General features: G+C 36.2%; 5 protein-coding genes across 10 annotated transcripts; 1 reads left to right on the top strand and 4 right to left on the bottom strand.

Moving 5' to 3' along the window:
* LOC18792807 lies at positions 705-5,878 on the bottom strand. Of its 4 annotated transcripts, none has more exons than XM_020555802.1 (5): positions 5,425-5,878; positions 4,551-5,108; positions 2,365-3,606; positions 2,135-2,205; positions 705-1,223 (listed from the first exon to the last, which is right to left on the bottom strand). In XM_020555802.1, exons 1-5 carry the CDS (start codon positions 5,545-5,547, stop codon positions 899-901), a joined length of 2,319 nt encoding a protein of 772 aa, XP_020411391.1. In that variant the 5' UTR covers positions 5,548-5,878; the 3' UTR covers positions 705-898. The 4 variants fall into 4 exon arrangements, with proteins under 4 accessions (XP_020411391.1, XP_020411390.1, XP_020411392.1 ...); XM_020555801.1 differs by having other exon boundaries at positions 2,356-3,606; positions 5,425-5,877; XM_020555803.1 differs by having other exon boundaries at positions 2,356-3,513; positions 5,425-5,877.
* LOC18791648 (NAD(P)H-quinone oxidoreductase subunit T, chloroplastic) lies at positions 6,800-8,279 on the top strand. Its single transcript, XM_007223620.2, has 2 exons — positions 6,800-7,244; positions 7,751-8,279. The coding sequence occupies exons 1-2, from the start codon at positions 6,895-6,897 to the stop codon at positions 8,172-8,174; spliced, it is 774 nt and encodes a 257-aa protein (XP_007223682.1). The 5' UTR covers positions 6,800-6,894; the 3' UTR covers positions 8,175-8,279.
* Positions 8,157-11,529, bottom strand: LOC18790105 (F-box/LRR-repeat protein At3g26922). 3 transcript variants are annotated; one of them, XM_020555942.1, is made up of 4 exons: positions 11,173-11,529; positions 9,934-10,993; positions 9,188-9,379; positions 8,157-9,017 (listed from the first exon to the last, which is right to left on the bottom strand). In XM_020555942.1, exons 2-4 carry the CDS (start codon positions 10,948-10,950, stop codon positions 8,772-8,774), a joined length of 1,455 nt encoding a protein of 484 aa, XP_020411531.1. In that variant the 5' UTR covers positions 10,951-10,993; positions 11,173-11,529; the 3' UTR covers positions 8,157-8,771. The 3 variants fall into 3 exon arrangements, with proteins under 3 accessions (XP_020411531.1, XP_007224701.2, XP_020411532.1); XM_007224639.2 differs by having other exon boundaries at positions 9,934-10,939; XM_020555943.1 differs by having other exon boundaries at positions 10,810-10,993; positions 11,173-11,515.
* Positions 12,770-14,657, bottom strand: LOC18791106 (50S ribosomal protein L18). The gene is made up of 2 exons (XM_007224033.2): positions 14,374-14,657; positions 12,770-13,275 (listed from the first exon to the last, which is right to left on the bottom strand). The coding sequence occupies exons 1-2, from the start codon at positions 14,554-14,556 to the stop codon at positions 12,880-12,882; spliced, it is 579 nt and encodes a 192-aa protein (XP_007224095.2). The 5' UTR covers positions 14,557-14,657; the 3' UTR covers positions 12,770-12,879.
* Positions 15,747-18,509, bottom strand: LOC18790504 (transcription factor IIIA). Its single transcript, XM_020555122.1, has 6 exons — positions 18,261-18,509; positions 17,930-18,064; positions 16,955-17,243; positions 16,535-16,770; positions 16,287-16,430; positions 15,747-16,153 (listed from the first exon to the last, which is right to left on the bottom strand). The coding sequence occupies exons 1-6, from the start codon at positions 18,498-18,500 to the stop codon at positions 15,977-15,979; spliced, it is 1,221 nt and encodes a 406-aa protein (XP_020410711.1). The 5' UTR covers positions 18,501-18,509; the 3' UTR covers positions 15,747-15,976.

Below are 19,948 nucleotides of genomic sequence, written 5' to 3'. Positions count from 1 at the left end.
GCTTGTTCTGTTCACTTGGGTGACCTTCATGAACTTGTAAGTTTCACTTCGATGATACTTTAAAAATATTAATAATCAACTAGTTATTGGTCTAGCGGTCTCCTCCCAATGTTGAGACTTGGAAGAGGTCCTAACTTCACTTAAAAATATTTTTTTTAAATGGTTATAGTGTACTGATGGTTTTTCTTCATTATTCCTTTTATTTTCGGAAGATATGCTTTATATTTCAACCATCCCTCTCTATGTTTTTCGGTTGTTTAATAAATTTGAATTGGAAAGGAATCCTTTTTTCTTACGACTTATGGAAGAACATAGGGAAATGAGAGAAAATGAATGTTGAAAAGATTAGCATAAGAAGGATATGTAGCAAAAATAAGAAAAATTATTTCGTTAATGCTTTTTGAAACATAGCAATAATGTTTCTTCCAATCTTTTACATATTCATTTAAATTATTCAAGATAAATTGATTTTTTCCTCGATTGTTTATTTCTTTGTTGCATAAGTAGTCTTTATTTTTGAGGGTTAACTTCAATTTAGTACTCTAACCTTTCACTAACATGGGATTAATTTCAATTTAATACTCTTAACCTTTCACCAACAAAACATGTTAGTACCCATGTTTTTAATTTTAACATTTAAGCACCCACACTTCTAGAAATTGTTGCAATGTGGTGATCGTACCTTGTGTTATGCGCCCAAGATGTAGACAATAATTTAATGCCTCACATGAAATGAATTTACACTTCTAGAATCTTCGTCCCATAGCCAATTTTCACATTCGTCATAATACTTTTATACACTTCAAAAACTGTTGCTATACTCAGAATTGTAATTTATCTAAGCCACCTAGCTAGAAGCATTTTTTAATCAAGTATGCATCAGCAGCAGTTAAAAACACTACCTATGTTTCTTTCCTACCATAGATTTCCAAGCATTTTTTCTTTTCTCCCACCTTAGTTGTTTCTTTCTTTGAATTTTCATCCCTCGATACCTTTCTCGATCCTTCCACCAGCCAGAATAATCCTTCGCTGGTTTGCATACAATGAAGTCTGCTAAATCATCTATGTCAGATTTCTGGGAGCTTCCTAGTATGCAATTGAGAAAAACCTCCCCATTGCAGGTCTCCTCTGTTTCCTCCTCCATGACATTCATAGACTCCCTTGTACTCCTCATGAAACAAGCATTTTCTGAAGTTTCTGCTACCTCACTTTGAGATTCTTTGCTGAAAAATAACAAGGCAAAAAACTGATTTAGCTTTGAAGGCAGCATGTACCATCATGTAAGAGTAATGCCCGTTTCCAATTGTTATTGGACTCTAATAAATACTTATATCAAAGACATCCTCACTTTCAACAAACCAAGCCATACCAGTTCCAAAGGAAGAGATAACCAACATCAAACAAGAATGATTAATTGAATTTATTCATGTGATCATAACAAGTTATTTATTCAAGCTAGAACTATAGAATCCTCCTTTTCTTCTTTCTCGAACCAGAGCGCACCATGATTAGGTGCAGTGATTTTTCTTTTGCTGGAGAACTATAGCACGAAATTTCTTATGCTCCAAGGACTACCAATATCATGGTTCAGCACACGTCAGAAACCACAACACTGAGAAGACTGATAGTGTAAGTTTCTAATGACAACTAGCCGCTACTGAAATCTAATCACAATTACATTACAACCTCTTTATATTTTTTATGGTTTAATACGAGAAGAAACAAGCATATTTAGAGTCAACTCAGATGCCACCTCCTTGAATTTCTAACAACCTACTCTTTGTCCTAAATAACAATCTCAGAAGAAATTTCTTTTGGCATCATTATATGCATTCAACGGATTCAATGCCAAATGAGACACATCTGATGCATTTGGAGAACAAATGATGAACAAGACTTTGCATTATGGAATGGATGATGGCTTGAAGCAACCTCCAAAAACAAAAAATGAAAAGAAAAAAAAGTAGATCTGGAAGCTTCACTAAACAAAAATTGCCAAATCAGGCCTGAGTAACCTTATGCACTTCTTAAAGCTAGACAAATATGACCCCGCAAGAGAAGCTCCCAAGAAAGAAATGCATGGTAGGCAAGAGAACTATGAACAGCAGATACAGTACACAATAGTATTTTGTACCTCAAGTGAAGTGTTTGAATTTTCTGAAATTTCATTGCAACTCTTCTGACAGATTTCTTTTTCACCACGGCCTGCATCATATGTCACTTGTTTCAAATCTATAACATCCAGTTCAAAGAATTAAACATTTTTTTTCCTTTTTTGTTTTACAAAAGTTTGAAGAATGAAACATGAGCATACGAATTGAACTCAAAAAAGTCATATAGAAAAGCAAAGCTCACATCGGTAACCTTGTCAGAGGACAATCCAGATGAAAAGGTTTGTGAACCAGAAACTAGCAATGAGCTGAGTGCCACTAAATCACTCTCTTCAAAAACATATAGATGTAATAGTGCCATGATTGTTGATATGCAGCCCTTAACTAAGAAATCAATCCCACTAGCAAAACATAAGGACAGCAAGCCTGAAAAATGCAGAAGCATCCACTTGGAAGTCTTATGTATCAACGGACAGGTCTTCATCATGTCGAATAAGAACTTTTGATTCGGTAGAGACGTGTTGAACTGGTGAAAACAGCCAATGATATCCACTACAAAATCATATTCCTTAGAAGAAACATCTTTTAAGGTTCTTGGAGAATCCAAATCCCCACCATGCCTTAGGGAACAAATAGCTTTCAACAAGGAAGTACTCATTAACTTCAATATGGAAGCAAGAAGATAAATATCTTGGGGACTTGTAACCCCTTTTCTATACAACACTGTATCACTTACATCACAAGAAAAACTTAGAAGTATTATGCTCCGTAAGACTGACAATATATCATCTCTACATGATTCATCAAAAATATGTTGGCTCTCATTTACGTATGTAAAAGAAGTAGCCATCAGGTCAGATTTTGTTCTATGGAACATATTGCACAAATACAAGTCCCATAAAGAATCTGAATCGGTAACTAGATCATAAATTTTATCTCTCGTGACTTGTTGAATATAAGATTCAAAGGAAGGTTGAGAACTTCTCCCTAGCATGCATGAACTGTCATAAGAACATTTAACACCCAAGGGATGGAAATCCATAAGTGAACCAGACATGTGGCTGGTGTACAAATGGACAGACCTTTCAAATGCTGTTAGGTAGCCTTCCATCAGCCTAAGATCTGGTCTAGCATTCTTCAAAGACACGTCTACATCAATGGCTTCAGAAACCAATAAAGTCATATGTGTCTGCAGCATTTTTGGTGCTGAAAGCATGACGGGGTTTTGAAGCAATGACACCGCAGAAGTCAGGCTCAGTTCAGGAACTCTACAATGCTGTCCGAAGTCGCAGAACAATCTTTTAAGGAAGTTCTCATTTGCTCGCTTGCCATAAACTGACGAGATGAAATGAACAGATATCACCTCCAGAACACTTCCAATATCACCTTTAACAAAGTGGCACTGAAATAGAATTTCAGTTGTGGAAGAAGTAGAATCAACAAGACTAAAGTACTCTCTCAGCAATCTACGCATTACAAGTTCATCTGCAAATATCTAAAGACAATCTATCAAACTTCAGTTGTGAATAGGTGCAATAACTCGTACAAAAGTAATTAAACATTGGAGAATGGCGTGAGAACTTCATATGGAGGAATGACACCAAAATTTGAAAGAGAACAAGCTTAGTTCAAATAATTATTTGACGAAACTACAGAGTATAAGATCATTGCTCAAAAGAAAATCTAGTCAATAAAAGATTTGATCCGGATAATAATGAAGCAATATACTATATTATGTCAATAGAATGCCACCCAAAAAATAGTTTACATCCATTTGACAATGAACCACTAACTGGAGGTTATCAAGAAAATTTGCAAACAGGGGAGGTCAATGTCAATTTGAAAATAGGTAGAAAAGCAATTTCACTGAAGTTTGAAACACGGACAGACCTCATATAACAAAGTGAAATTATACAACTGTGCAAGCCCTGAACTTTCCTACCAGGTCATTAAACGTACGATAAAGATTTAGTTCCTCAATATTTTTTGTTTTGCATCTTTCGTTTTGACATATTTTATGTGAACGTGTCAACTACCAGGAATGCCATGATATTGATAGTTTGTAATGTCTTAACTGTTCTGCATCGGAGAGTGACACTTGAAATTCTGACAAAACACTTAATGGGAATAGGATCTTTGAAGTGGAATTCTTCTCCAACTGCAAAAGGAATATATACAGCTGACCAGTGCAAAAATGTCCTCAAAGCATGAATCTATTTATTCATATCCTTATCTTGTAAATTTATATCAATGATAAACTGTATGCGACATAGTCGTATGAAAATGGAAACTCAACCACGTCGTATTTATAATTCCAATTTTATGAGCAAGTAAACCACTGTATGGGTGAAAGCATAGCTAAAATTTCCACCGCACAAAAAGATTAAATAAAAAACAAAAAACTTGAAAAACATAGGCTGATATTTTTTGAATGTTTACCTCAAGCACTGCACATAGAGTCGGACACCACGGATCTGAAGGCTCTGTGAAACATAAAGAGGCAACAAACTCTTCGGAAACAGTGGTAGAAGAACCACCAACATCAGTGTACGTGAATTTAGAAGAAACGAACTTCTGAAACCTGACAGAGTTTTTCTCCTCTCCTCCATTTGTAACCAAGTAAATCAAGCTCCCTAGTACAGAAAGAAGAAATTGGGTTTTCTCCACTAGCATAGTAGGGTCAGCCAAGGCCAAGACTAACATACAACATCTTAGAAGCAGAGGTAGTTCATCAGCAGTCGCAAACATATCTGTGTCGTATTCCATGTGCTCCTGACCTCTACTTGCAAAAACATCACATAAAGCGGAGAAGAAGAGTTTAAACCTCCTATCAAGCTCTTCAAACAAAACATTAATCAAGTTATGTATATCCTCAAGTTTCCCTTCAACCCCACAATGATCGAAAGCGCCTTCAAAATTAAAACAACGCATTGGTTCGTTTAAAGACAGTGTAACTAGTAGGAAGTACAATCTTTTCAAAAGCGGCAGCTTTGGACCCTGAAATTTAACACATTAAGAATAAATTGATGCATTTATATATGTAAATATAAGTTCATATCCGTACAAAAGCAGCACATATCCAAGAAGTTTCAACAACAAAGCAACACAAAGCCGCTTGTTTCGACCAAAAAGGAACAAACTTGTTAGATTAATTTCCCAATTGTTTTTTCAATTCTCTCACATTTGGTCTCTAAACCTACAATCCATTACTCTGGGCACTCTATCCAAACAAAAACCTTAAGAACTTGTGAGAAGTGAGCCGTAAAACTCCAAAGAAGAGTAGAAAACGACAATGCAAAGTAAGATGGAGTACCTCAGGGGCTTGAATTGCAGATATTAGGGTTTGGAAGGTGAGAGGGGGAATGTGACTGCGAGTTGGCGTTTCTTCCATTGCAGGGCTGCAGCGCTCTTTGGACCTCTTTCTCTTCGAACCCATCTCTATGTTGTGCGAGAAACGCACAGAAATCTCAGAAAGTGGTCGACTTCACTTACAGTTTGGCGGGAAACTAACACCAGAAAAATCGGAAAAAAGAGAAGGAGAAAGCTTCCACTTCGGGGCCGTTCGCTCTCTTTTTGGGGTTTAGTTTAGGGGAATTGGCTGTTCTACCCTCCTTAAATATCCTCCTTTTTTCTTTTGTTTTTTGGAAAAAACCATTTTTAGTTCCTGATGTTTACCCCCTTTATAATTCTGTTGGATAAATTACTCAAATGGTCTTCAAACTTATATTTGATTTACATTTTGATTCTTCAATTAAATTATTCGTTCAAATGGTCCATCAACTTTATATTAATCGCTTACATTATGTTAATGTTGCCCTCAAATGTAAGGGTAAAATCATCCATAACCATCATATATTCCCCAAATAGGTAATAAAGTGGTAATACATAAGTGATAAAGTGGTAATACATTATGATAAAGTTGTGATAAAGTGGTGATACATAGGTGATAAAGTGGTGATACATAAGTGATACAGTGGTGATAAAAGGGTGATACATAGGTCAAAAGTCTTATTTGCCCCCATAAATGTAGCATATGCTACTTACATGACTAAATTTAACATAAAATGTAATGGTAGGACTAAAGCGTCAATTAATAAAGAGTTGGTGGACCATTTAAATGAATAATTTAGTTTATGGACCAAAATGTAAATCGAGTATAAATTTGAGGACATTTAAGTACTTACTTCCACACATAATTGGACATAAATCTAAACATGTTCTTTTGCGGGAATATCCAACTGGAAGTCCAATTACTATAATTGAAACCGCAAAGACAAAAGTGAAAATCCAAATTCAAAAAATCAAATTCAAAGAACATAGTCCAAGATAAATTCTTGTGACAATGGTTTCAAGATAAAAACTATAGAGACTTCAGTTATCAAAAAAAAAAACTCAAACTAGATCTCTCATATTATCACGAGAACTCAAAGTGCCTTAAAAGAAAAATTCTTGTGAAAATCATTATGGTTAGATGACTAAATGCTTTTCAAGTTGGTTTTCGACTGAGCTATTGTTATAATTTTAAACAAAAGGTAATTTGTAGATATATCGGGCTGCTTAATCCTCTTCAATGTGGACCACATAATAGCATACCTCTTGTTGTAGGTGAGGACAAGTCATGTTGTCACAAAATAAATAAATAAAATTCATTAATATATGAACCTGCTTTGATTTTTATTCTGAACCACATAAACGAGGCCATGAAAAACAATCCCCTCAGCAACAATATGACCAAAAAATAATTGTAAAATACCACAGAGCACCTTCTTAGCCTCCCTTTTCCATGGCTTTCACAGCCGCTCCTCAGGCTTCACACACTTTCTTACTTGGGAGCCCAACAACAACAGCAGCAACAAGAAGAGGAGCAAGAAGAGCAACAACTAGAAAAGCAACAACCCATGTCAGATTACACGTGTCAGCATCACAAGGGCCAAGCAAATCTGAGAGGGCCCCACCAGGAGTTGATACAAGAATCCATTGGGAGAATGAGGATGAAGGTTGGATTGGAGGAAGCAGTGCAACTAGCAGCAGCAAAGCACAGCAGGCACAAGCAGAGCAAGAGCAGCAGAGCAATCTCTTGGAAGACAAGTTTGCTGATTTGCTGAATGACTCAATTTCTGATTCTCATTACCAGTGAGTCTTTCAAGTTGAATAAGTATTTTTATTATTTTAAACATTGAATTTTTTTTTTTTTCTGTATTTAACTTGGCAATTATATGTTTCAACTTGATAAATAATTAAATAAAACCCAGCTTTGAAGAGATACAATAGTTCAAGGAATTGCAATTTCATGAGTGATTCATTATATCTGTGCATTTGTTCTGAACTCATTCACTCTCAAGTCTTACCATATCCTTCTAATACCAAATTTCAGAGAGAGATATGAGGCAATTCTTCAAGATTTCGGAGAGATTTGATTCATTAAAATTTCATCAGGGGTTAACATGTTGTGCTAAGAAAGTAATTACTACTAGACAGGGCAGATATAAGTGAAGTCTAAATCATAAAAGCAGGATATTAAACCTGAATTATGCATTATTATTATGTGTGTAATTAAGTCACATGCATGAAGTACAACCACTAGATGTGTATCGTACTTTTACTCATTGTAAATTGTAAATGGCATCAATTTTGGTCAGGTTCTTAGGAGTATCAGCAGAGGCTGATCTAGAAGAAATCAAAGCTGCTTACCGAAGACTATCCAAAGAGTACCATCCAGACACCACTTCTCTTCCCCTAAAGACTGCATCCGACAAGTTCGTGAGGCTAAGAGAAATTTATAACGTGTTGAGCAACGAAGAGACCCGTAGATTTTACAACTGGACACTTGCTCAAGAGGCTGCAAGCCGCCAAGCAGAAATAATGAGAATGAAGTTGGAGGATCCTTATGTGAAAGAAGTAGAGAAGTACAAACCTGTGCCGGATATGGTTGATCGTCTAGGTGGAAGGAACATGGCGCTGGGCGATCAAGCAATGACTGCTCTCACCATTGATGTTTTCATTATCATTTTTGCTATTTGTTGTATCATATTTGTGATCTTCTTCAAAGAGCCATATTACTAGATAGCTTGATAAATAGCTTAGAAACATAGCTTATGGCTATAGTAACTGATACAAGTACACATTATTATTCAAGAAAAGTGCACATTAATCTATTCTCATAGAAAATTGGTATATTGTAATTATGTTTTACATGGTTTACCATACATTTTACTTATGTATACCCATTTCATGGAACATAGCACCGATAACAAGACACATAGTAACATTATGATTAAAACTAAGAGGATGTTTCCTGATGAGGAACCCAACACTGACGTAGTGTTGCTTTTAGCTTCGCCACCATCGACAAGGGGAGAGAAAAACTCTGAGAGTACACTTACAATGTCATCTAAACCAAAATCTCCAAAACCCCATTAAATTATGAGTGAATCTGGAACGTTATTCCAAACACAATAATAACAGAGCAGTACGCCATTCAAAAACCATACTCCAAATTAAAATATATCAAGTTTAGGGGTGTCTTGTCCAAAAGAAATATCATACTGCACCACCAATCAACATCAAGACTAAGTTTACAATGTTATAGCAAAAACAAATCCCTCTGAAAAATATTATACCTGCTCCTTTCTCCCCACTTTTTGTTCTTGGTCAACTGCTCTACTTTTTCTGAAAGACAACTGTTGCAGCGGAGATCATCTCGGGTTTTTTTCTCAATACCACATCTTCTTCTTGCTTGGATGAATAAAGAATTACCATTTTCTTCAAACTCTGAATATGCTCCAGTATATACTTTGCTAACTTCCATTCATTAGTACCATTTGAAAGCTCTATTATTACCTCTTGAAGCTCATGCATACAAGCAAGGTTATGGGATCCACAGCAGCTCGTATTATACCTGGATGACTGGAAAGGCAGCAAGCAAATCAATTGAATTTTGTTAGAAACATATTCATAAAAACATAAGGAAAGGAAAAATACTTTATTATTTGACCAAGATCAAATGCATCTCATTCAAGATATGTCTGTGTGCATGTGAGAGACAGCAAGGGCCAACATACAATACTATTACTTACATTATCAGGAGCATCTAATGGCCGCCATCTTATGAAGGATGGATTAGAAGTTATGCACAATTTACGCAAAGTAGTCATTCCATTAAGAAGAGAGACCATTTTGGGGAATAGCTCGTCAGTCAAGCTGCTAGTACGCAAACCCAAGTATGAAATACCATCTAATGTTGGCATGGGACTTTTCCTGCACAGAGCCTGCAATGTTTTGCAATGTTATAAAGGCTGAACCTCAAATAGGACAAGATAAGTGCCCTAAAGCGCAAGAATCAAAACAGAAACAAAGTTATCCCTTATCCAAAAAAAAAAATAGTAACAAAGTATAACTAAATCCAATATATTTCCTGAAGTCTAGATAAATGCAATGAACAAACATTTGCCAAATCTGTTGCATTTTTCGTTAACAACTTTGTTTTGTGGACATCAGTAATTCATAACTAGTACATATTTTCCTTTTATAAAATATATATATATAAATTAAAACCAAAAAAAAAACAGCTGGTACATATTTTCAATTTAGTATCATTAAAGACTGATAAATTGCATACATGGATTAAATTTTAAAAAAAAACTTCAGAATAATTATGAATTTACTTCTGTTTATATGAAAAAAGTATTCATTTTCCTTCATGGTGATACTAGTATAGTGTATTATCACTGATAAAGTGTGGAAAGTTAATATAATAAGCTCTGCATGCATAACATCTTGTTTAAAGAAGATTACTGTATGAAGGATGGCAGTCACGCTTTACCTTCATGGTCTCTTCATTTAGAATAAGAACTTTACTCCTCCCTATGCTGCAAAGAACCTCAAATATTTTATCAGACTCATCAACCTTCGGATCCAGATAAATCTCAGCTTTTTCTAAACACGTTAAATTCCCCAGATTCTGGTGATCCATCAAATTCCCACCCCATTTCAAATACTTCAGATTTGGAGCAAAAATATTTAATGATTTTCCGCTAAGTGAAGCACATTGCCACTGTATATGTATATCTTCAAGTTTCTCACCGGATATGCCAAGATAACAGAGTGGATTTCGATCATAAAGCACAAAACTAAATGATTCCAAAGAAGAGCTTATAACGGTCATACGTTTTATACCGGAAACATATACGAGCTGTAATTCCTTAAGGAATTTACAGCATGGGATCCATTTGTCAAAAAGCTCCAAACCTTCTATTTGAACCCTATTCAACTTCAAACATTGGAGATTAGTCAAAAAATTGGAAGAGGGCCATTTAAGAATGTTCCACTTAAAATCTATCACTAAAGTTCTCAAAGATTTACAAGCAGAGATGGAAGACGGCAATAACTCTAATGGTACTCTACACTGCATATCGAAGTCAAGATCTAACACTTGGACATTACACCTTGCCGCATGACGGATCCATGTGGATATTCTGAGCAACTCATTAAATGCTCTTGCAAATTTGACTGAATGGTAGTCCCAAGATATACGAAAGCACTCTATCTTATTACTATCACGATTAGCCAAGAATTTATCAAAATAGTTAAACGCCTCCAATCGTCTCCACATGTTATTTCTTTGTTGGTGACTTGGATTAAAAATCAATGACGGATATGAAAGATAAAGCTCTAGACATCTTTTGGACACACAGCCCACCTGTCCGATGTCTTTGAAGGGGAGGAAGGAAAGAATGTGATGAGCAACTTCAACTGGAAGATCACTGAATCTATCAACAATGAACTCAGGACCTTGAGCTTGAGAGCTTGCAGTTGCCAACATCTTACGCCTGTGGTCCATATCGAGGATCTCAAGGATTGTTGAAAGAAGGGGCAGATTTACACTAAACACAAATCACGCATTCGAAAATCACGAAACAGGAAAAACAAAGCCACAATAATAAGCAATAGAACAGGATTATACTCTTTTAACATTAAAATTTGATTCTACTTGGGCACACAAAACTACACTAAATTAGCAGACGTTAGGGTTGAAAGAGACTGAGGGGTAATTTGACCTTACCTTCAAGAAATCGGGCTACTTTCTGCAGATTTTTGATCTGTCAAGTGGTTGTAGGTGAGCAAAACCCCCGCGCTCTCTCTGTGTTGCAGTGAATACTGATGGATGAGTTTTCTTGTTAGGTTCTCTTTTTATACCTTTCCCTGGGCCGTTGATGGTACCAAATAATTTGAATTTTGGCCCAAAGGAATTATTAATTTTGGTTTGGGTGATTTTCAGATAAGGACAAATCGAAGCAAATCACTCAACGTGGAGAAAATTAGTCGATGGTCATTCAAGCTCTCACGGTCTAACAAAAAAACGAACAAACCGAATTGATATTACAGTCCTGTTGATTTAAGAACCTAACAACGAGGACATCCGAAGACCTTTTAAAAGGAAGTATAGTGAGAAAATTTGAGTTCTTGACGATTAAGTGAGAACGAACTCGAGTTTCAAGAAGTGAAATAATAAATAAGTGTTTTTCTTTCTACGGGTTAGAATAATTGAAAGGATTATGTGAGTAAAACAAAGAGCATGATTAAAACTACTAATAATATATGCCGTTAGTGAGGGTCAAACTAGTCATGTGTGTCGTGTAACCAACTTTAAAAGGGTATTATCGTTTAAATATAGCTCATTTTAGTCCTAAAATTCATGTTTGTGCTTAATAAAGTCATATTCTTTTCAATTACAGTTTGGGGCCCATCAAGGCGAGCCTTGTTGAGCAAGACACGTTAGCTTTACTTTGTGTCATGTGGTGATAGGTTGTATTTTGATGAATTATCTCTTTAAAGTAGGCTGGATTACCAATTTTAACAAAGATTTTGACGGAATAAGATGAGAGGGTGGACCAAAAAATTATCAAGGACCAATTGATTGATTTAAAACTTTGAGGACTTGTCAAATATTCAGGGACAACTCGTGAAAGAGAAACATAAGCCCCTTATACTCCCCCAAAATTCCAATAAAAGTAAGAAACATTCTAGATACTTGTGTTCACCTGTTCAAATGAAGAAAAATACTTCCATCCTTATCAGATATGTAGGAGTTCTTATATTCCTACCAATAGGAGTGCGACATGTGTCAAACTGTGATTCGTAAGAAGTAGGAGTATCTCCTTACCGGTAAGGAGGCAAATAGTATCCTCAAATAAATTACTAGATACTGATTATTATTATTATTATTATTATTATTATTATAGTCAATCAAATATCAAACCAGGTATTGGAATTTATTATCATGCTTGAAACACTTACTATAATTATATAAAAAACTTATTATGATACTTGTGTTTTTGGTTTCCATGAATTTTCTTAAGGTGTGTATGCAATGCAACCAATCCTTAGCGTTTAGAACACTCGCTACAGGAGCTGATTCGGTCAGTTGGACCTAATCTTCCATAAGTGGAAAAATGAATTCAAAAGCTTATTCGATTTAAGCAAAGAAACTTTACCACAAAGATCAGTTCAACTGTCCCAATTGTCAAAAGTCTAGCAATCAACCTTGATCAGATTCGTCCCCCAGATGTGACAAAATTTATATAGGTTGTTTGATGATATAGATACACTAGCTGTGGGGGTGAAGCAAGCATGCATGGAACTAAGTAGAGAGAGGAGTCTTCAAACCAACCAATTTGTGAGGCATTCATTTGGTGGTGAAACAATGATAAACATTCTACATTTTAATTTCAATTGCAGCAAACATGGCTAAAAGAGTTCACTAATTAGTTCAAACAAATATGATCCCGTTTTCTTTAATGGTATCAAGAACAATCCCAAGCTTACCTTCAATCCGTTCATCTTTCCTGGGCTCATAAGACAATGCATAAACATCAGCTTCCTTTGATCGCTCAGCAATAAGCCTCCCTATAACTCTGCAAGCGTTGTGATCTGTGAGTGAGGGTAAGTTGCTCCGAACATCCTTGGCATTCGTGGTAGCGACTGATATCACTTTGCTTGTTCCCCGATGCATCACTTTTGCGTGGATAAACTTTTTTGAAAAGAAAACATTCAGTAAGAAAGGCCTCATATACATATCAGTCTTCTGTTTCCACGATTTCCTGTTAGGCTTCTTTGCAGCTTCTCCTCGAGATCTCCGCGTCCATGCAGCTCGAACAACAGAATTCTAAAATTACAAGTAAAATATATTGGAATTACAAAGGCAAAAATAGGTGCCCAGCAGGTGTCAGCTCAACAGTTTAGAAGGATTTCTAGTTATTCATTTTATGCAATGCATATTTTTAGGAACCTCAAAGAGTTCTTAAGGGGACAATATGACATAACAGTATGATGCTGAAACCCAACTTATTTACATTTTTTTGGGGCCACCAATTCATCTCATCCCATATCCCCAAAAAACAACAGAAACTACATATACTAGCAAGAAAGGACTTGGCACATGTAAAACATATACAACAACTACCATCAAAAGGTTTTGTCCCCAGTTTATAAACAGTTAAGTTGTAGAATGTTCACGGCGTCAAGAGAGGGTAAAGTAGCCTCTTTGGACTTCCTGCAATTTGCTATAGGACATGCCAAACATGTCCCCCTGTCAAAACAAGAATGCCTGGTCCTGCTATTGGCTAGGAGACCCTCCTCAAAGAGATTTCAATGGATTGAGGATTTTTGGTAACAGAGTGTTAATTGAGTTTATCAAATTTAGACAATAGCTTACACTACAAGTCCACAATAGACCAGGAAAATGCTTCTTCACAAGAAAGCAAACAGGATGCAACATCTACAATAATTTCCATACTGAGCCTCCCAAGAGTACTCATACATCCACAATTTCAAGTTTCACCCTTTTGTGAGAGTGATTCCTTCTTAGCCTAAGTGACCTAAAATGAAGTGTTTAGCTACCCTGAAAAAGCTATACTCATCACATGACTTGAATTCCCAATATCACGTCTTATTTAGAAATCAAGATTAAATACAGATAACCCACAAAACTCATTCATTCAAACCAGCACACTAACGGCAGATTCATAAAGCTCTGGTTTCCAAAATAATTGACTGTATCGTTAATATCTTTTCCAACATACAATTTCAGTAAAATCCCATTTCAGTGATAGTGCAACCTCTTCAATTAAGCTTCACAGATTAAGAATTCAGAGTTATCTTCATATTTGTCTAAGATAAGGAATTTGAAAGATAACACTCTTTTTTTTCTGAGAATTATCGAAAGGGTGGTTTGGGAGATTGCGAAAGTGAGCGTATTAATTACCTTGTTGAGAGTGGGAGTGGGAGGGTCTGCAATGGAGCTTATGGATATGTTTACCGGAGGAAAAGAAGAAACCCATGAAAGCGAAGCGGCTTTGAATGGCTGAGTCGACCGAGTTGGAAAGAACTCGGAGGAGAGAAGCGAACAACTTGATGGAGCTGAAGAAGAAGATATCGTTGACACCATCTCTGACGGGACCAGGTCGCAACACTGTCGCAGGCAGCAGGCTAATGGCTAATGTTTCGTTGGTTGTTCAAAAACAGATTGGGTCCCAAAAAAAAAAAGGTAAAAATGAAGAAACAAATAGTAATGATCGGGCATGCGCATATTAAACTAGTTAGTGGTCGTTTGCTTAGCCTAAATTATTTTAAAATAATTTAAAAATGTAGGATACAAGACTTGGTATTTTAATTAACTGATCTAATTTACATCTGCGAACATGACTTGTTTCATTATTTTTATTTGTTATTTTTTTGTATAAGTAAATTCCAACTTCAAATCTTATTCTAGGAAATATAAAAATTATTTTGGAGGTATTCAATTCAACTTTTTAACCCGATTGGATAGGCTAGGAAATGAAGGAAATAAAGGTAGCATTCATTGAAAGTTTTACAAAAGAAACACACTTGACCTAATCATTAACAAAATTACTCGGTCAATCTTTGATGTTTGCACTAAAGCTGCCTACAACCCCTCGCCAGCGGTGGCATCTGCTTAAAGGGAGGCTGGAAAAGTGTCAACTGAGGATAAGGCCCTTATGTGGTATTTCATTTTTTAATTCATGGAGGGTAAAAGTAAAATATTTAGGGGAGAAAATTAAAGGGGTTAATTCAAAATATTAAGGGTTTCCAAACCAAACAAGGCAATTTAAATACTACCAAAATACGAAAACAAAAAAGTAAATTTAGGTTTTACCCATAAAAAAACTTTCACTTTTGGAAAAAGCCAAAGCTTTTTTAAAAAAGACAGAAAAACCTCTCAACTTTCAAACCAAAGACATGCAAATGTAAAGGATTCCTTAGGAAATCAAAAAATAAATAAGGGCAAATTTGTCCATTTTGGCTTCTTTTAAAATTTTTCTCTCTCCTTTGGGCTTTTCTAAAGTCTCCCAAACAAAAATTCCTTATTTTCTTGTAAGTGTAAGAAGTAAACTCAAACAAAGTAATATGCACATGTGGAAAGAGTCAGTTTGCTGGAGCAACGGCCACCTTGTATCCCAATTCAATTCCCCATCCCTAGTTTATAGATCAGAATATCGTTTAATTCCATTGGTTAGGACAGAATGCCCATCGCCCGAACTCAAATCCCGTCCCAGTACTTTTGAGTTGTTTAGAATATTTAGTCAAAAAATAAAAAAACCAAGCAATAGAAACCACTTTTCAAAATAACTACTGAGTAGAAAGAAACAAGAGCATGCAATGCACTACATGAAGAATTATAGCCACAATTGTGACGGATTTAAAAGCTATCAAAAGCTACAACTATATATATCAGTATTCGTATTCGTATTCACATTCACAAGCAGCAACAAAAGTGGTGGAATAATGTCCAAGCTACTAGCCTACTACCTATATATATATATATATATCAATATTCGAATTCACATTCACTGCTCGTCATTGTCCTCTTGTGAGTGTAACCAGGAGATGTACTCGCACTCTTGGCCCAATTGATTTGGTGGAGTCACCCTTTTACGAACCAGCATTGGTATGTCGGGGCACTCCCTTTTACGCCCACCCCTTGGACGTGACCGGAATTGCTCATCAGCCTCTTCAAAGTCCCCCTGAAATTCAAAGCCATTGATTTCCCCCATATGAGTTCATATTGTGACATTGGCTGAAAAGATGCTTATCCAAAAAGAATATGCAAACATCCAACATGCAGGGGTATTGAATTATCCAAGACCAAAAAGTCACCTGAGTATAGACATGACATCCAGTTTTCTCATGGTTATCTCTCACATGCTTGTATGCAAACCTCAAGCCACAACCCGAAAAGCTACAGACAAAAGGTTTATGTTCTAGGTGTACAGCTTTCACATGTTTAGTGAGATTGGACTTCTGCATATGTAAAACCAAATGTTAACACAGAATTCTAAACAACTTTTACATCCCAAAATAATTAATAATGTGGGTCAACTATTGTTTTTAGGTCAGCAACTTACAGTTGTAAACGTATGAAGACAACCCTTATAATCGCATTTAATCCTCTCTATTGAATGTTTATCTTCATGTGTGAGAAGATGCCTTTTGATGTTGTTTCTCAGTTGCTTGGTCCCGCATATCTCACAGGTAGTATGTTGGTGGCAGGAATGGATATGGGCCTGAAGGCATTGCTCATTCGTAAAGTGTTTCATACAACCTGGTTCAGAGCAGAATGCCTCCACAGTGTCTAGCTTAACTGCAGAAGTAAAGGGTATCATCAAAGGTTGCAAAAATCATATTGCCAAGAATTATACCACCATATTTCTCATCGTTAAGGGGAAGATATGTGTCATCTATATGTCAATCTGCATTTTTCATTGCATTGTGACAACATAATATAAAACTTAAAAAGAAAAATAGAATTCAAAAACAAAAGCTACCATGGGAATCCTCATGCTTCCGCAGCCTCGAGGCAAATCTAAACACCTTTCCGCAACCAATTTCCTTGCACACATGCTGCTTCTGAGCCCCACCATTAGTTGAGGGGGAATCCTCACTGTGAAGTTCATTGACATGCCTCCTCATGTTACCTTGGAAACCAAATTCACGATTGCAGTTCTCAATTGGACACTTAAAGAGTTTCCCTTGGTGCTGAAGGAGATGGCGATTCAAGTGGTCCTTTCTTCTGTAGCTGGAATGACAATCATCTACTGAACATATGTATGGCCTCTGCAAAGAATAAGCTACATAAATTGATGAACGAATAAATATAAATATAAAAAAATACAATTGAACAGTCACTTAACCCTCAAACCAAACAGTGCGTGATTGAGGTTCACTTGATGGAGCTTCACAGGAGGTCTCCCACCTGGTACTAGTCCATTCAAGTCATAACCATCTCGCATTTTGGAGTTCTTTGTGTGGGATCCAATGCTTCACGCTATCCATCGTATATATTTCATATACGTTGATTCCTGCAAAACTTATATATTCAATAGATTCAATTGATGCAAACGTTACAAAACTTCATCTAGTACATATATTCATATTCCGAAATTGTGAATAAGCTCTGACATCATCAAAGTCTATTATATCTCACTTGTAACATCATTCAATTACTCCTTTAGAAGCTACTGCTGGTTTTACTGCCAACTAATGGGAGAATAACATACAATTCCATAAAATATTCCCTTGCAGCCAGATCAATTTTAGTACATTGAAGAGTTATACTCGGTTAATGAAAGGCAGCAATTCAAAATTAAAAGCAGCAAGAAGAATCAACTCGTCTAAGCCATATAAAAGCAAAACACTGTAAGCTTAGTTCAATAAATCTCAGGCTAGAAGACAATTTATCAGTCATTTTTTTTCTTGTTCAAAGGCCTCAGCTTGTTTTAAACATGGACGATAAACAATACCTCAAGTGAGTGACTTTGCATATGCTGCTTGAGATGTGCAGGTTTTCTGAAAGAGACACCACACTCTTGGCAAGTATTAGATTTTTCCTGCTCAACTTCTCGATCTTCATCAACACTAGACATTTCCATCTCATCCTACACCCAAAAATATATAAATAAAATAAATAAAAATTACAACAATCAATCTAAAAGCAACCCAAGTTCCAAATTTCGTTTCGAAGACAAAACCAAATAAACCCACAACAGCATACCACTCAAAATCAAAGACCCAATTCAGAAAAAATCATAAATCGACGATACAACATTAAAATTAAGAAAAAAATTAGTAAACCTTGTGGTGGGAGAGGATGTGAGAAGCAATCAGAGACTTTTTGGATCTGCGGATTCCACAATACTCGCAGTAATATCGCCTTATGTCCCTGAAAATAGGCCCCTCCATTTCTGCTTGACCTTTATCCATAGCCAATGCACCAACTCTGAAAGTCTCGCCCACCAACGAACAAGCAACGGCGTTTGGACTTTGAGACCCACTGGCTTCTGAAGGGCAATGAAGCGAGTCTAGGGTTTTCATACCTTTCTATTGCCGATTCTACCCTCTTAATTTGGATGCGAATTGACAATTATATCCTTAATTAGCTGTGTTTGACTGATTAAACAGAATATGGTTGATGACAGTCTTTACTGCTACTATTTTTCTTCTGTACTCACAAGTACTTAAAATTAAAAAAAACATTAAGTGAGAACATAGCCTAATTTCGACCTTTATACATAGCCTATTTCGCCGTTGAATTCGTTTTGAATTGATCCAATGGCTGTCAATTGATGACCTGTAGCGAAATTGGCTAAAAGCACTCTCCAAATATGCTATTCCAATATGTCAAGACTATCACATTTTTGTTAGATGCCAGTCTTCTAAAAAATCTCTAAGTTGGTATTAGCCAAAACCCTAGCCCTCTTTCTCCCAAAAAGCACTCTTAGAGCCTTTTTCACTTTGAGGGTGGAGGAAGCCTTTGTTTTTCCCCCCTCTCCCCTCTTCTCTTCCTCCTTTCACATCTTCCCCCATTTTCAGAGACAAAGAGTTTTCCCTATTTGTTTTAGTTTTGTTATGATTTTCATTCAACCATTACAGGCAGCTGCGGCTCAGCGTCAGATCTTCACTTGCATTTCGGCGTCGGATCTCCACCACCATCTTTTTCGCAATTTCTTTATATTTGGAATAAGTTGCAGAGACTCTTTGGGTTCTCTGTGCAGTTTTCACCTCTCCTTTTATGAGAGTTTTTCATCTCTCCTTGATGAGAGTTTTATTTGTATTGTTATGGCTTGGTTTTTTCAAGCTTTATCTCTTTTTTATTATTCTAAGTTTGCAATTTTAGTTGGGATGTCTATGCCAGAGTTTCTTCGATCATCGTTAGTGGAGACACACCTGATTTTCTTAATTTTGATATTAGACCGCTTCGTTGACCCTTTGTGGCTAGTGGATTTTTTGGCTGAATTATGAATGCAATCATAAAATTTCTCCACACAAAAAAAAAAAAAAAAAAAAAGATGCCCGTCTTCTAAATACCCAACTCATTTTCAACAATGCCCTATTAATGTCTCAATTAATTTTATTTTTTTGAAATAGATTTGTGTCGTTCTCTCTCAATCGCGACACCCTTTCTCCAACAATGTTGAAGCTGAGAAGTTAAGTGAGAGGAGGCACATTTAGGGTAGAATCGAACCAGGTCCAAAGCTGATTGAGAGTGATGCACAAGGGGTGTTACAGTTTGTTCAAGATGCGCATGAAGATAGATCCCATTTAAGTTTTTTGTTCTCAGATTGTAAGTTTTTCCTTTCCCAGTTAGAGAATACTTCTATTCAATTTGCTTATAGAGAAGCTAATTGAGCAGCGCATCACTTAGCTTTAGGGTTTAGCTCGTTTGGCAATTACCTTACCAGAAACATTATCGTGGCTTCAGGATCCTCCTGATGCTGTGTGTGATGTTTTGGTGGAGGATATTTTGTAACCTTTTCCGTATC

The sequence above is a fragment of the Prunus persica genome, chromosome G1, assembly GCF_000346465.2.
Source record: "Prunus persica cultivar Lovell chromosome G1, Prunus_persica_NCBIv2, whole genome shotgun sequence".
In the NCBI taxonomy this organism is placed as follows: Eukaryota; Viridiplantae; Streptophyta; class Magnoliopsida; order Rosales; family Rosaceae; genus Prunus; species Prunus persica.
Note: the sequence above shows the minus strand (reverse complement) of the source record. Positions and strands in the feature narration are given on the sequence as shown.

Coding starts and splice junctions, on each gene's coding strand:
- LOC18792807 (XM_020555801.1), bottom strand. CDS start 5,547: ATGGGTTCGAAGAGAAAGAGGTCCAAAGAGCGCTGCAGCCCTGCAATG. Junction 5,109..5,424: donor CTGCAATTCAAGCCCCTGAG/GTACTCCATCTT, acceptor GTTAAATTTCAG/GGTCCAAAGCTGCCGCTTTT. Junction 2,206..2,355: donor CCTCTGACAAGGTTACCGAT/GTGAGCTTTGCT, acceptor CATATGATGCAG/GCCGTGGTGAAAAAGAAATC.
- LOC18791648 (XM_007223620.2), top strand. CDS start 6,895: ATGGCTTTCACAGCCGCTCCTCAGGCTTCACACACTTTCTTACTTGGG. Junction 7,245..7,750: donor ATTTCTGATTCTCATTACCA/GTGAGTCTTTCA, acceptor AATTTTGGTCAG/GTTCTTAGGAGTATCAGCAG.
- LOC18790105 (XM_020555942.1), bottom strand. CDS start 10,950: ATGGACCACAGGCGTAAGATGTTGGCAACTGCAAGCTCTCAAGCTCAA. Junction 9,380..9,933: donor TAAATGAAGAGACCATGAAG/GTAAAGCGTGAC, acceptor AAAACATTGCAG/GCTCTGTGCAGGAAAAGTCC. Junction 9,018..9,187: donor CATTAGATGCTCCTGATAAT/GTAAGTAATAGT, acceptor CTGCCTTTCCAG/TCATCCAGGTATAATACGAG.
- LOC18791106 (XM_007224033.2), bottom strand. CDS start 14,556: ATGGTGTCAACGATATCTTCTTCTTCAGCTCCATCAAGTTGTTCGCTT. Junction 13,276..14,373: donor CCACTCCCACTCTCAACAAG/GTAATTAATACG, acceptor TTGTAATTTTAG/AATTCTGTTGTTCGAGCTGC.
- LOC18790504 (XM_020555122.1), bottom strand. CDS start 18,500: ATGAAAACCCTAGACTCGCTTCATTGCCCTTCAGAAGCCAGTGGGTCT. Junction 17,244..17,929: donor TGCAAAGTCACTCACTTGAG/GTATTGTTTATC, acceptor TATTCTTTGCAG/AGGCCATACATATGTTCAGT. Junction 16,771..16,954: donor GAAGCATGAGGATTCCCATG/GTAGCTTTTGTT, acceptor TTACTTCTGCAG/TTAAGCTAGACACTGTGGAG.